Source organism: Elaeis guineensis, chromosome 7, assembly GCF_000442705.2.
Source record: "Elaeis guineensis isolate ETL-2024a chromosome 7, EG11, whole genome shotgun sequence".
Lineage (NCBI taxonomy): Eukaryota > Viridiplantae > Streptophyta > Magnoliopsida > Arecales > Arecaceae > Elaeis > Elaeis guineensis.
In genome coordinates, this window is record NC_025999.2 from 60,000,215 (window position 1) to 60,017,020 (window position 16,806).

A 16,806-nucleotide genomic window follows, 5' to 3' on the forward strand; every position below is an offset into this window, starting at 1 on the left:
AAGTTCGGATTGTATGAGTGGACGGTCATGCCATTTGGCTTGTCCAACGCACCTAGCACATTCATAAGATTGATGAATCATGTGCTGCGTAAGTTTATTGATGATTTTGTAGTTGTATATTTTGATGATATTCTAATTTTTAACAGAAATCAGGAAGAGCATATGGAACACCTCAGGGGTGTTTTTGAGGTTCTGCGACAAGAGAAGTTATATGGCAACCTCAAAAAGTGTCATTTTTGTCAGGATCGCATAGTCTTTCTTGGCTATGTTGTGTCACAATATGGAGTGAAAGTTGATGAGAAAAAGGTGAAAGCGATCAAGGAGTGGCCTGTTCCTACTAATGTATCTGAAGTGAGGAGTTTTCATGGTCTAGCATCCTTTTATCGGAGGTTTGTGAGGAACTTCAGCACTATTCTTGCTCCTATCACTGAATGCATCAAGAAAGGAAGAGAATTCAAATGGACTGAAGCAGCCCAAAGGAGCTTCGAGTTGATCAAGGAGAAGTTGAGTTCAGCACCCATTCTAGCTCTACCCGACTTTTTCAAGACTTTTGAGGTAGAATGTGATGCCTCCGGTGTGGGCGTTGGAGCTGTTCTGATGCAAGAAGGGCGTCCCATAGCATATTTCAGTGAGAAGTTGAATGGTGCAAGCTTGAGCTACTCTGTCTATGACAAGGAGTTCTACGCTCTGATTCGGACTTTGGAGACTTGGCAACATTATTTATTGCCAAAGGAGTTCGTCATCCATACTGATCATGAGTCTTTGAAGCACTTGAAAGGACAAAGCAAGCTGAATCGTAGACATGCCAAGTGGATGGAATTCTTGGAAACCTTTCCTTATGTGATCAAATACAAAAAAGGAAATGTCAATATCGTGGCTGATGCACTTTCCAGGAGGTATGCTTTGATTTCATTGCTTAATGCTAAACTAATGGGATTTGAGTTGATTATAGATCGATACAAGGACGATCCAAAATTTGCAAATATTTATGAAGAGTGCGAGAAAGGAGCTGTAAATGGCTATTACAGGCATGACGGATACTTGTTTAAGTCAGGTCGGCTGTGCATTCCTAACAGTTCTATTCGAGAGCTTTTGGTGAGAGAAGCTCATGGTGGCGGATTGGCGGGTCATTTTGGAGAGAAGAAAATATTAGAGATGGTGAAAGAGCACTTTTATTGGCCAGCTATGATTCGTGATGTGCATCACGTCATTGAGAGGTGCGTTACCTGTAAAAAGGCGAAGAGCAAAGAGACTTCACAAGGGTTGTATATGCCGCTACCTGTACCAGATCAACCATGGGTAGATTTGAGTATGGATTTTGTGCTTGGGCTGCCAAAAACACAAAGGGGGAAGGATTCGATTTTGGTGGTTGTGGATCGATTCTCAAAAATATCTCATTTCGTGCCATGCCACAGAACCGATGATGCTTCACATGTTGCAGAATTATTTTTCAAAGAGATAGTACGTCTGCATGGTGTACCAAAGAGCATTGTGTCTGATCGAGATGTCAAGTTCTTGAGTTACTTTTGGAAGACCTTGTGGAAGAAGCTTGGTACTAGATTGCTCTTCAGCACGACTTGTCACCCGCAAACCGATGGTCAGACCGAAGTGGTAAATCGTACCCTCTCTTCTTTGCTTCGCACTGTTGTTAACAAGAATATGAAGAATTGGGATGAGTGTTTGGCTTATGTTGAGTTTGCTTACAATCGTAGTATTCATAGCACTACTAAGCATTCTCCTTTTGAAGTGGTTTATGGGTTTAATCCTATCACCCCACTTGATTTGGCACCACTTCCAATCAGCGAAAGAGTTTGTATGGATGGGAAGAAGAAAGCTGAGTTGGTTAAGTCCATGCATAAGAGCATCAAGGAGCAGATTGAGAGGAAGAATGCGGCTTATGAGAAGGCAGCCAACAGAGGAAGAAAACAAGTTCGCTTGGCTCCAGGTGATCTTGTTTGGATACATCTTTGCAAAGAACGATTTCCAAACCAAAGAAAATCTAAGCTCATGTAAGCTCATGCCGCGTGCTGATGGTCCATTCCGAGTTGTTGAGAAAGTGAATGACAATGCTTACAAGATTGAATTGCCTGATGACTACAATGTGTCCGCTACATTCAATGTTCGAGATCTTTCTCCTTACTTGGAGGATAGTTTGGATGATGAGGAAGACTTGGATTTGAGGGCAAATCCTACTCAACAAGGGAGAAATGATGTGCACCATCATGAAGAAAGAGATGATCACATGCCATATATGGATCCAAGAGCCAAATTGATGATTTTGCTCACGTGCGTAGAAGCATGATATGGTGCGAATCAGATTTGACAGAAATTTGAAAAAATTATTGCTTGGAAAAAGAGCCGAGTTTAGAAGCTTATTTTGTTCTTCCTAATTCACCATGATCTCCAGCCACCATCATTTCCATAATAGCAAGACGCAATCAAGGTTGTTTTATTCTTCCTAATTCACCATGATCTCCAGCCACCATCATTTCCATAGTAGCAAGATGCAGCCAAAGTTATTTTGTTCTTCCTAATTCATCATGATCTCCAGCCACCATCATTTCCATAGTAGCAAGATACGGCCACTATTATTTTCTTTGTAGTAAGATATAGCCATCATCATTTCTATGATAGTCAAATTCTGTTATTTTCTTCCATTTACTGAATGTCTTATGTTCCCTCTCTTATCTATATAAAGGGAAGCGACCTATGTATTCAATTCAGATTTCAATGAATGAAAATGAGTGTTGCTGATTTCTCTTATCTAACCCCTGTGTGTTAGTGGCGAGTTATAAACCCTAGAACTTATCACTCACATTCTTTTTTTCTTGAGTGTGGCGTTCTACCCCTTTGTGATCTGATTGTGGCGATTTTCTTATCAATCAGATTTCAAAAGTTTCTTTTTTTTTCTCTTTTTCTTATGCTCCAATCTTTATTCTTACCTACACAAGATAGTTATTTAGGTCTGGGCACATCAGGATGTGGTTCGAGCAGTGATGGACCATTTCTTGAATAGCTACTAAATCCAATCTTTTGGTGTAGTTTCTGGCAGTCGAGTTGGAGCGAGCTCATCATCCTCATCTCGGTAGAAGTCAAAAAGATCTGCAACACTAAAACTAGGAAAGATAACCATATCCCTCAAGAAGTTCCACATGAAAGGCATTGTTGTTGGCCTTTCATAGAATTTCGCAAGGAGCAATGTTCCATTGTTTTTAGCTTATTGGAGGTTCTAGGAGGAAATCTCTCCTTCCAAAAGTAGATCAACGCGAGGTCACCCCCTTTGTAAAATTATTGCCAGCAATGTGCATCACCAACTCCTTTATATTTGGTGTCAGACTCCTCTAGCTACTTTTGGACTTGGTCATGGATGTTGTTGATATGATCCACCAAGTCTTCTACATCACAGCGAACCAGCTAGGCGTTTGGTAGTGGCACCAAATCGGGCATGCTATTTAAGTCCTCCCATACACGATCTCGAACAAACTTCGGCTAGTGGAATGGTTTTGCAAGCTATCATAGGCGAACTTGGCTTAAGAAAAAACCAACTCCAAAAGTTGTAGCTTGTCTCGCACAGGGCATCTAAGTAAATTCCCAAGGCTTCTTTTGACCCCCGTGATTTGGCTATCCAACCATGAATGGTAGGCACCACTAAATTGCCATGTTGCCAACTTTGACCTCAATATCCTCCTGAAGTGGCTCATAAATTTGATATCATCAAAAGTGATGATCATGGAAACTCCATGCAATCGAAGCAACTCCTAAGGTACAGATTCGCCACATGTGAAGCATCCATCATCTTCCAACAAGGGATGCAGTGAGCATCCTATTAAACATATTGAACACTACGTACATGGAATCAAATCCAAATGGTGTTGTAGACAAGCCAAGAATAAAGGACATGCCCACTTTGATTCATGCGGCTGCACGGTTAGGCAAAGGAGTACCAAGACCTGTGCTCTGCATATGACCTCTAGCAGTCTAGTAGATTCAGCATTCCATCACGAACCAAATCACATCACAAAGACCAATATTACTTTTCTTCTACTAGGGCCATGGTTTTATCCTATCCAAAATGACCTCCCAACCCTCCAGATTATGGTTCTTGGATGATCTTCTCTCTCAAGGAACATTTGGGATGCAAAGTCGAGTTCAAAAGAAGAGAAAACCATTGATAAGAGAGAAGTTAAGAGTGCCTCCATGCTCAAAGGAAGACCAAATAGCTCCAAAATCTAATCTTCCTTGTATATGTCTTTTAATAGGTCAAAGCCCACCACCTCCATCGAGTTCATTGATTAGAATGTGTTGCATCGCTGATTACATCCACCAATGTTTGCTATACCGCCTTGTACCCGCCTGGTACGGGGCATACCGGATCATGCTAATACAATATTTCGTACCGTACCGATACATGATATGCTCTCATATCATACCGAACTATATACCAACACTGTAATGGGATGACACCAATATGGGGCCCAATATCGAAATGACGTACCTTGGCATCCGCTAATTAATTCATCATGCTGGACTTGTGATTGATCACCAAGTTGAATTGCTGAAGAAATGCAGCCCATCGTCCATGTCAACTATTAAAGCAAATATTGTGCCACCAAGCAAGCACAATGCCTCATGGTTTAAGTAGAGCACAAAGTCATGTTGTTGGAGGTACAGTTTCCAATGTTGCAAGGCCCGCATGATAGCATGAAACCCTACATCATAAGTAGAGTAATTGAGGCAACTTCCATTTAGCTTTTCAATGAAATAGTTCACTAGTCGACCTTCTTACGAGAGAACTACACCAATGTTGACCTTAAATGCATCACGCTCCACCTCAAATACTCTGTCAATGTCAAGTAGTGTCAAGATGTGTGCTTGTATCATTACCTCCTTCAATTTATAGAAGTTATTCTAATGTTGCATTCAAATGAACCTGTACTCAAAGATAGAGGCGATGGTGGAGGTATTCTTGACGAAGCACCAATAAAATGATGCAAGTCCATGGAAGCCCCGGACATTGTGAATGTTTCAAGGAGTTGGCTATTCTTTGGTGGCTCTAACCTTCTCATCGGCTTGGATGCCATCTTCAGATACAACATATCCTAGAAAGATCAATTTGGGCCATCCACAAGCACCGCTTAGCATTCATATGCAGCTACTCTTGGTGCAAGGCTCCAAGCATCTGATTCATGATTTGCATGAATGTCACGGGACATTAGAGAGACCGACCTGCATGAAGAGCCCTCGTAAAGCCAATCCTACTCTGAACGCAATTTTCCATTCCTCACTTGGGCAATACAAATTTAGTCAACCCAAAAGAAGGTAAATATTAAAGAAGATATGGGCTCTACAAGCTGATCCAACATATCATCCAATCGAGAGATGGAAAATTGATACTTCACCGGATCTTATTGATAGCACAACCATCCACGCACATTCTCCAGGTCCAGTCTTTCTTTGAAGTAAGCAAGGCAAGCATAGCACAAGGACTTAAACTCCTGTGGATCAAACCTTTCCACAAAAGCTCATTGACTTACCTTCGTAGCTCCCCGTTCACCCTTGGCGCCATGTGATTATATAGGGAATTTGGCATGTTAGCAACAGAAACAAGGTCTATCACATGTCGTATGTCATGCATAAGGGCAAACATACAAGAACTCTTTAGGCAGCAGATTATCAAGCTCCTCAAGAAGTTGCTTCATGTCATCGAGCATTGGAATTACATTAGCCTCTTCTTCACGAATGACCATGCAGATGCAACCAAACCCCTTACTTTCACTGAGGATGCTTTTGATAAAAGGAGACTCAAATCCCCCTTTTTCTTTGGTGAAGGTTCTTTCTTCACGAGTCAGAGTATGATCTTTACACCATCTTTAGACAATGAATATACCTTTGTATCTACGATTATGATCACCCCTCAGTCATATTGCCAAAGACAACCCAATAATATATGGCAAGCATCCATTGGTGTTATGTCACACCATACGCTATCAACATAGCTGGCCCAATTGAGAAATTAAGAAGGCAACATTCGGAGGCGATGACCTCATTGCCTTTTTTGAACAGGCAATTTTGTGTGACAAAGATGCTTCTCTACCTTTAGATCGAACTTGTCCATGACATTTGAGATACAATATTTTTACATGGCCCAATATCGATGATGACACTATAGACACATCCACTAGTGGTATAGCAAGTGTGAAAAATGTTAGCTCGAAACCAACACTTGCTTCTTCGGTTTTAGGTGCATATATCATTCACCACAACATAAGACTTTGGGCTAGGGGTGCAATCAAACCGAGCCAAGTCACATAGTTAAAGGCTTTTGAGCTTGACTCGATTCAAAATTCTCGAGGTCAAAACTCGATCTAAGATCGATAAAGCCTTAATATCCAAGCACAAACTCAACTCAATCAAAAATAAAAGTAATACTCGAGATCAACTCCACTCAACTCAAACAGCAACAGAGCCACACTCGAGCTTGAATTTGAGCCTTTGTCATAATTAAAAAAATATTGTTAAAATAAAATATAACATAATATTATATTTAAAATATTAAATTTATAATATATATTATAAATATAATATAATATTATTAAACATATAAATACTCAAATAGGCTCGCAAGCCTTCAAGCTGAGTATTTTGCTACTCGAACTTAACTCAAAAAACTGTTTGAGATACCTAAGCTCGACTCGAGCTCTATAATATTCAAGTCGGGCCAAGCTTGGACTCGTGTCAAGTTCAAGCAGCTTGTGAGCTGCTCGACTCATTTGCACCCCTACTTTGGCCTCAATCTACTTCAAGCTCAATGGTGGGTTCATCACCTAGTTCATCACCAAAAATAGGTTCACCAACCAATGCTAGTTGATCAGTGTCATCCTCTTCATACTTGCCATCCCACTCATCATCTGCATCAACAAGTTGGACTTCAATAGTGGGGCATCGACGAGGCTTTACCATATATAGTGATAATGGTTTTGGGATGCAACAAGACAAGGTTATGGCATATGCTTATGGGCAATTGAAACCTTACAAGCAAAACTACCCAACATATAATTTGGAGTTAGTTGTGGCAATATTTCCAATTAAAATCTGAATGCATTATTTGTATCATGAACAATGTGAAATATTCACTAATCATAAAAGCCTAAAATACATCTTCACCTAGAAAAAATTGAATATGAGGCAAAGAAAATGGTTAGAATTACTAAAGAACCATGACTTGTCCATCAGTTACCATCCAAGAAAGGCTAATATAGTGGATGATGCCTCAAGTAAAAAATCTTCAGGTAATTAGGCAGCATTGATCACTGCTTAGAAGCATATTCTAGATAATCTAATAAATTTAGAGATTGAAGCACAGATGCATGAGCTTGGGGCACAATAGGCGAATCCCAAAGTGCAATCTAATTTGATCAAAAGAATCAAAGTTGCTCAGGATAGTGATCTGGAGTTACAGAAAATTAGAAGAAAGTAGATTTTGGTAGACAACCAAAGTTTCGAGTTGATGAGGATGGATCTTTGAAATTCAGAAATAGATTATATGTTCGTAATACTCCATATTTGAACAAGTAAATTCTACAAGAGGCTTACAATACCAGTTATGCTACATACCACGATAGCATCAAAAATGTACAAGGATCTGAAGGAAACCTTCTAGTGGAATAATATGAAAAAAGAAACTGCACAATTTGTTGCACAATGTTTAATGTGTCAGCAAGTAAAAGCTGAGCATCAAAGGCTAGGAGGATAGTTGCAGCCTCAACCCATTCCTAAGTAGAAATGGGAGCACAATACCATAAATTTTGTGATAGGTTTGCCTAAGATTCCTATTGGCAATGATACAATTTGGGTGATTGTGGATAGCCTAACAAAATCAGCTTATTTCTTGATTTACAGAGCTGGTCATCCTCTTGAAAGGTTGGCTAAACTTGGCATCAAATAAATTGTGAGGCTGCATAGTTTTCCTGTGAATATTGTATTAGATAGAGATACTAGATTTATATCTCAAGTTTGAAAAGGTTTGCGTAGAACCTTTGGGACTAAATTTAATTTTGGTACTGCTTTCCATCCTCAAACAAATGGACAATCGTAAAGGATCATTCAGATATTAGAAGATGTATTAAGAGCCTGTGTCATTAATATGAAAGATTCTAGGGAGAAATATTTACCTTTAGTACCTATAATAACAACTACCAGGTCGGTATACAAATGGTACATTATGAAGTATTATATGGAAGGAAATGAAGATCCTTTATGTTGGGATAATGTTGGTGAGAAAAGATTATCAAGACCTGACCTAATGCAATAGATAGTGGAGAAGATTCGATTGATCAGAAAATGACTCCATGGAGCCCAAAGTAGATAGACAAGTTATGCATACATTAGAAAAGAGGGAACTAGAATTCCAAATAGGTGACCGTGCATTTTTTGATGGTGTTCCCTACGAAAGGAATTGCAATACTTGGGACTCGAGATAAGGTTAAGCCCAAGACATGTGTGCCCATTTGAAATACTAGAAAGGATTGGTTAAGTAGCTTATAGAATTGCCTCGCCATCTACACTTGCTAGTGTAGACTATGAGGGCCTGACAAGTTATACAGATGTTAGAAGGCACAGATGACCATGTATTTTGAAGGTGTCCATACCAAAGGAATTGTAATATTTGGGTTTCAAGGTAAGCTAAGCCCTAGATATATAGGGCCATTTGAAATACCACAAAGGATTGGTGAAGTAGCTTATAGAATTGCCCTGCCACCTACACTTGTTGGTACACATAATCAAACCCCATTCATGTTGTGAAATATGAATCCTTGCAACTCTAAGAGGGTCTGACATATGAAGAATATCCAATGCAAACTGTAGATCAAAGGAATAGGTATCATAGCGATGTGTTATTCCATATGTTAAAGTACAATAGAGTACAATAGGAATAGGTATTATAGCTGTAGTTGTAGGACCCTACCCACAAATATATCCACATTCATTTCTTACAGAAACAGTAAACAAGTCTTACATATAAGGGAAAAAAGGAATATTCTCAACAACATGATACAGTTTGATTTGGTGCAAAACAATATTCCCTGTAATATCCCTTTTGATCATATAAGATCTCGAAACTCATTTTAATATCCATATCCCCTGTAATATGCCACTTGATTGGATGAAATCTCTAGCTCATCTTGATAATTGGGTCCTTCCAAATTTGACTAGATTTTATTGCCAACAGCCTCATTCAACTAGATCTATAGGATTATTCCCTAACTTATGGTAGGCTTTTAGAAATGACTTTGGCCCAAATCCAATATCAAACTCCTTTGTTTCTTTAATCAACCTTTGACATACATTAGTTCAAGTACATATCAGTTAAGTCCATTAAGTCTATGACATGTGCATCATCCAAAGTCATAGTGACACCCAATAATCTTGAGTAAAAAAGGACTAATACTTGAAGACCCATGCAAAATTGAAGCTCCATCCTCCATAATAGTTATCACACTTGATACTTAAAGAACCAATGTTTGCACAAGAACTAGTTTGTTCATTGGTGTCAATGAGTTTAAAAGGGAGTTCAAGGAACAAGATATTATAACATTGATTATCTAGAAGAAGCAATATCACCCAACTTTTCAATTCCTCGAATACCCCTAATTATATTTTTCCACTAGTATCCCTACTTTTTAAAACTGGCATAATCTTCCTAATCCTAGATGTATTATTTCTAGGAGTCCTTGACAATCTTCTTACCCAACATCCTTGATCTCTATCTCCACCCTACCAGGCTGTAATTCTAAAAACTCTTCAGCTTTACTAGTTCTGCTGCTTCTGCGACACATGACCCTTCACTCACAAGAACCATTTTTGCAAAAAATAATAACTAATATTTTAATTTCTAATCCTAGATTTTATTTTTTCAATGAAAAAAATGTTAAGAATTTATTAACATTGCCTTATATTGAAAATCTTTAGCAGCCACATGCATTATAACTAGTGTATCACAAAAACGTATTGGACGTACTTAGAAGTTGGAACATCAAATCCGTCACCCCTCCTATTGGGGCTTTGATATCCTTAGCACCAGCAAGTATTTGGCTCGTACTTATAGGTGAATAGCTATATAACACTTATTTCCCTCGAGAAAAACTCTCACATGAAGTTGAGGCCCATGATTGCAAGCAACATTTCCTTGGTCTCTCATTTTAACACTTCTTTGACCCCACACATAAGTTTAATGCTTTTCTATTATGTGTTTTTTACTAGTGTTAAGATCAAGGTTTGCGACCAGTACCGTCCTATTATAGTGTTGGTACACCGTATCGTATGATAAGATTTGGCATATTGAGTGTTGGTATGGTATAGTACAGTGTATTGGTTTGGTACCGGTAAAATACGGTATCGACCAGTACAGCAAACTTAGTTAGGATATTCAGATGCATTTTTGTCTAGAACAAAGTTCACTTAAAATCTGAGTTTCAGACTAAATCTAGAAGCTAATACTGTTTTTAAAAAATGGTGCACATCATGCTATTCTCATGTGACATGAGAATATATTTGGTGCATATTCTCTGCAAAAGATTGGTCATTGATGGAGAAGAAATTGGCACATTATGCCTGTTTATGTATGAAGTCCTAAACACCACCATCATTCATTTAAAATGAAAAAAATGGATCCATCAAACTTGGATTTCGATTCAGCTTTTTGACTTCTCAAAAGGAGACCAGATGAGCATGTGGAAGGAGAGGCCCAAAGATATCATTGCTATGGGAGCTACAATCTGACACCACTATGGGTCTTCAGAAAAGGATATTTGTGCCAAAAAAAAAAAATGTTTCAACAATTGGCTATGCCACTAAGCAACTTCCTTCTCTAAGTGCATCATGCAAAGATTTGATATTTTGAATACTTATCTCTTCATAATGTCAGCAAAACTTCACAATTAATTAAACAAACAAACTACACTTTGACCAATATGCGTGTGTGCATGCATGAATGTGCTGGATTTCAAAATACCACCTTTCTGGAACAATATGTCCGTCATATACTACTGAGAAAAAATCCCATGGCCGAGATGTTGCAGATTGCTGCTGAATGCAATTTTATTGCAAGAATAATGGCAACGCATTGTTCATGTTCCCAAATGGGTAGTTAACTTCTCTCGGTAGTATCTAGTCAAAGGAACTCCTTGTGTTATCCTATAATCAGCGGACTAGCATCATGTAAGACCTCTCAACGGCTCTCTAGGTACTCATATACATGACCTAAGAGTAAATCATTTAGTTTCATGTTCAAAAAACCGACCCACTGCAAAGAGTGTGCCTTTCGAGTTAAAATGCTCATAAACTGATGGATTATGCTCCACAAAAAAATATAAATAAATAAATAAATGATCCATTTAAAGTAATTCATAACATATGAAAACCAAAGGAATGGCCTTTTTTAACATCTACATCGGGAGAGAGATAAAAAAGGAAAGAAATATTTAAAAACATGCATGCATTTAAATGCCTCCAAAATAGGGAAATATTGAGCCATTCTCAGTTCAGAGCACCTCACCTGTTTCCGAAACATGGGAGAATCATCGAGCTTGGTGAAATACATGGTGAAGCCGCAAACTTTTCTTCCGCCCCGCACCAAATCCTCATCAACGCCCACGGTCCAATCCCCAGCTCGCCCAACACGACCTCCAATCCACCCCCGGACGATCAAAGATCCAACCGACAGGGAGCACAGAACCGAGAAAAACCGAGCTCCCACCGCATCAATCCCTCTCCTCCGGATACAGACCTGCCGCGGATCCAAATCCACTCCAATTTCTCAACCCCAATCATCACGAGAAGCTTCGCCCGGTGAATCCCACCAGTATTTCCTCCGATTTAGATCTCCCCATCTCCAGAACGCGAGCTCTTCAGCTCCAAGTTCCCGAAACCCTATAAATTCGAAAAAATCACGGAAAATGGAGGAAAAAAACAAGACGAAATGAGGGGATTAGGGAGGAGAAGCGGCTCTGATCGAAGAGATTTGGGGAATCCGAGGAACTAAATTGGGAGAAACCTCAGAGAGAGAGAGAGAGAGGGGGAGAGGAAGCGAAAAAGGAGGAGAGAGAAAAGGGGGAAAAGGGAATGGTTTTTTTTTTTTTTTTTTTTTCTGAAGGATTTATTTTTATTGACCGGATACAGAGGAAAGTTTAGGTCTTAAACAGCGTGGTGTCTGGACCGACGTTTTTAGTTGCTAATTATTTGTGGAGATGGAAGCCGGTCACCGTTCGGTGGACGGCTCACCCTGCCAGCTTTTTGTTTTTCTTGTTTTCATTTTTCTAACATCAACTGAGTAGAGATCTCGTAATGCTTTCAGTTTCATGAGTATGCCTATTCTGACGCATTCGATATATCATTTTTTTCTTATTCAATATATATATATATATATATATATATATATATATATATTATTTTTTATTTTATAAAAATATTTTTATTATCATATGAGATAAATATAAAATATATAATTTAATAAAAAATATTGATTATTTAAGATTTTTCTGCTCTACCATTAAAATAAACTGTCATAACAACCCTATCTGTGAATGTTCCGTTCATATATCTCTAATAATAAAATAATTTTAATTTATTATTTTAACAAATCATAAATAAAATTTAGCTTTGATAGTCTCTGCTCGAGAGCTCTCAATTTATTAAATATTTGACATGATCCTGTCAGTTAAATAAATGATCAAAATATGTAGATAACTAAATATTTAATTTTATTTTTATATTAAATAAACATTTCAAAATTTTATCGTGATTATATAGTAATATTTTTTTTATAATAATTTAATAATAATATTACACAGTATGTATTGTAATTATAGATTCTCAATTTTACATTCTAACTAATTATTTTTATTATTATAAAATAATTAAATTTAATCAAACAACCAAATCTCCTACCTTCAGTCAGTCTTTACACAATTATAATTATTTTTATTTTTTATAAATATTTTTTTTCAATCTCAATCTAAAATAAAGAGAGAAATTACCAAAAATAGAGTGAGGAGCATCGATACAACGTGAAAATATTTTAATATTAAATTAAGACAATAGGTTAAATGGATGATTATAAAATATTTTATGCTTTTTTATATGTGATTCATATATTGATATATTATTTTAATAGAAAAATTCAACAATATAATATTTTTTTCAGTATACATCATTTGCTTCAAATAGTGGTTATTTAAAAGTAATGTAAATTAGTGTTGTTATTAAGGTAGAAAATCCATCTTAGAATGCACTAGTTCAAATATTTCAATGAGAAATTTTTTTATTATTATTTTAATGATAGATAATTTAATAAATAAGATATTTTTTTTAATATTTATACTTACAAATAAATTGCAAAAACAGAGGAGCGAATGCCGTATGCGTACCAGCGAAGGTGATCAGACCTCCGTAACAATTAAGCTGTGAAAACTATAATAATTTATATTTAGTTACGAAAAGACACACCGCCCGACCTGACAGTTTGGAAGGCGGAATGGGCCGGGTGAGGAAAGGGCGCCCCCCACCTTTTACAGGATACCGTCGCCGGACCCCACGCCTCCTAACGCACCTGCCTGACGACCCCCACCATCACACTCCTCCCTAATATCCGGGGTCCTGCAGCATGGTTGCGTCATGAGTGCCACGCTGGGTGCTTCCGTTCGGTTGGCCAAACACCGGGACGAAATCATTCAATCCATCCCGGTTTTGTTTTGTTTTCGGTTTTCGAGCTTCCCTCTCTTTTAGTACGGCGGGACCCACCGCCTTGTAGTGGTGTCTCATTCAAAATCGAGGATCTGGACCATCCAATGAATGGACCCCAACGGATCTATTAATTTTACCACTTTAATTTGTAGCCCTCCCATGTGACCGCATCGTCCCTCCGTTTAGCTTTATCCCACCGTCTAAAATTTCTCTTGGTGGCACGTTGATCGAGTGGCCCTGAACAGTGGACCTCAAGGTGGAAAGTCATGTTAAGTGCCATTTAGAGATACTATTGGCCGTACAAATATTAATTGCATCTGTGAGCTTGGTGACTCCATTATTGTCCGTAGCACCAAGCATCTCGGAGTTACCTTTGACATTATCGGTAGCCCGCGAACGGTTTTTTTTTTAATTATTTTTAATTTTTTAATTTTCAAAATATCTTCCCCTCAATTTATTGTCAACCGATAATTTTATGATGACCTCGGCACTGGTGTGACCAGGATGAAATCACCGACTGCATCGATGATAGAATGTCAAAATAAATCGATCCATCTCGATTTATTTTTAAATATCTAATCTATTTAATTAATAAATTAAAAAAATTTCAATCCGATCTATCAGATTAATTTATTAAAATTTAAAATAAAAAAAAATTATAAATAATAATATAAACTAAATTTTATATTCAATTTAAACTCAAATCAACTTATTAAAATCTTACGTCTCAATTTTTAAAGTCATAAAATAAAATTAACAAACTTAAACTAAATATTTTATACAACCAAACTTAAAAGACTTTCGGTTTCAATTCTTAAACTAATTTAGAGGCAAATCAAAGTCCCAAAAAATTATCCTCTATATTATTATTATGGTCCGCATCATTCAATTCTTCATCTTCTTCCTCTTCTTCATCAATTATCTCTTCAATAACATTAGAACCCCTTTTGAAATATATATATATATATATATATATATATATATATATATATATATATGTATAAATAAAAAGAGACAGATTAACCCGTCCCGACTCGTCGGTCCAAACGGGACGAATTATTTGATCCGCTTTTAAACGGATTGCTAAAATATAAACCCAACCCATCCCATTTATATGGCGGGATGGACCAATCCGATGGGTCCAATCCAAATTGACAGCTCCAACTGACGATTTCAGAAATTATCGGATCAACCGACGATTTCTTCTCTTTTTTTTTTATGGAGGACGAAGGGGGTTGCGGGGGGAGAGGGGCGACCAGGAGCAATGCAGGGGCTGGAGGGATTGCAGTTGGGGATGGCACAGGCGATGCAGGGGGCCGGAGGGTGTGCGACCATGGGAGGGCAGAGGGGGTTGTTAGGGGTGGGGTTGTGCAGCCGAGGGCGGCACCGACGGTGTGGGAGGCGCATGGTCGGGGGAGGGTGGAGGGCATAGGCGCGTCGATCGGGGGGTGGGAGGAAAGGAAGGGAGAAACGAAGAGAAAAAAAAAAGAAAAAAAAATATTAATTTTAAAATAATATTAATTTTAAAATAATTTTTTAAAATACTAAGAAAATTTTAATTTAAAAAATAATTTGATCTTTTAATAATAATAAAATAATATTAATTTTTAAAATAAATTTTTAAATAATAAGAAAATTAAATATTGATTAAATATTATTATTTTATTAATAATTAATTATTATTATTTGATAAATATTCTTTTGTAATGAAATATTTAAATAATAATGAATTTAAATAAAAATAATAAGTATTAAATAATATAATAATAATAAGTATTAAATAATAATAATATTTTATTTATTTAATTATTTAATTATATTTTTAAAATATTTGTAGTGAGTCGACCTTTCAAAGGGTGACTTTTTGGAAAAAAATATTTTAAATATTTTATTTATTTATTTATATTTTTACTAATAAATAATTCTTTCTAAAAATAATTTTAAAAAATAATTTTTAAAAAATATATTTTATTTATTTATTTATTTATATTTTTTATTTTTTATTTTTTTATTTCTTTCTTCTCCCCCTATGGCTCCGTACTAAGCACGCACTGTCACTCACTTGGCGCAGATCAGAAAATTGACTTGGAACTATAGTTACCGCTGTACCTTGATGATGTCAAATTATTATTAATCAAATTGCTGGTTTGATACTACTTCCATTTTCAAGCTCGAGCTTTTTTTCATCCTCATTCTCATTAAGCATCACTCAGCCCGTTGCGTCTTAGCAACGTCAGAATGACAGGCCACATATGGGATATTAAATATTCTCTCCTGTCATAGGTTTTTAAATAGTCTTTCTTCTTTAATTTGATTTCTAGACCAGACTTGCCTTCTTAACTTGATTTAATTCTCATTAGAATTCCTTCAGCTGGCAATTTCAGTGACCCCTACCATGAGTTATGGCATGCGGGAGAAGAGAAGGAAGGAAAAAGGAAAACATAAAAAAAATATTTTTTTAAAGATGCAAAGATGAAAATATACACTAATCAGAAGATTACTACAGTATTAGAATACATTTTCATAGGCCTTTCTACAGTAATAGCAAGAGTAGTGTCTTTATCTATGTTTGTAAATACATACTTAGAGTACTATGGGGGCGTTTAGTGACCCAATTTGGATCACCACTGTGATCTAAGATTATTGGTGATCCAAATCCTGAGGTGATCTAAGATCACCATATTTGGTTTTGGGGGGGGGGGGGTGCGCAGTCGAGGGCGGCATGGGGGCCCAGGGGTCGGAGGGCAAAAATGGGTCGATTGGGGGTTTGGGAGGAAGGAAAAGGAGAAACGAAGAGAAAAAAATATATATTAATTTAAAATTAAAAAATATTAATTTTTAAATAAAATTTTAAAATACTAAAAAATTTTAATTTTAAAAAAATTGATCTTTTAATAATAATAAAATAATATTAATTTTTAAAATAAATTTTTAAATAATAAAAAAATATTAATTTTTAAAAATAAGAAAAAAATAAAAAAATATTAATTTTAAAATAAATTTTTAAATACTAAAAAATTTTTAATTTTAAAAAATAATTCGAAATCACATTGGACTGAATAATTA

General features: G+C 36.6%; 1 protein-coding gene across 3 annotated transcripts in view; it reads right to left on the minus strand.

Moving 5' to 3' along the window:
• The window catches only part of LOC105049025 (ADP-ribosylation factor GTPase-activating protein AGD3), a 62,464-nt gene extending 50,324 nt beyond the window's left edge, over positions 1-12,140 (minus strand). For all 3 annotated transcript variants that reach the window (XM_073260914.1, XM_010928563.4, XM_010928562.4), the window contains exon 1: positions 11,555-12,140. In XM_073260914.1, the coding sequence (XP_073117015.1) occupies positions 11,555-11,643 (89 nt within the window). In that variant the 5' untranslated portion in view covers positions 11,644-12,140. The remainder of the gene's footprint in view (positions 1-11,554) is intronic.
• Positions 12,141-16,806: the final 4,666 nt, after the last annotated feature.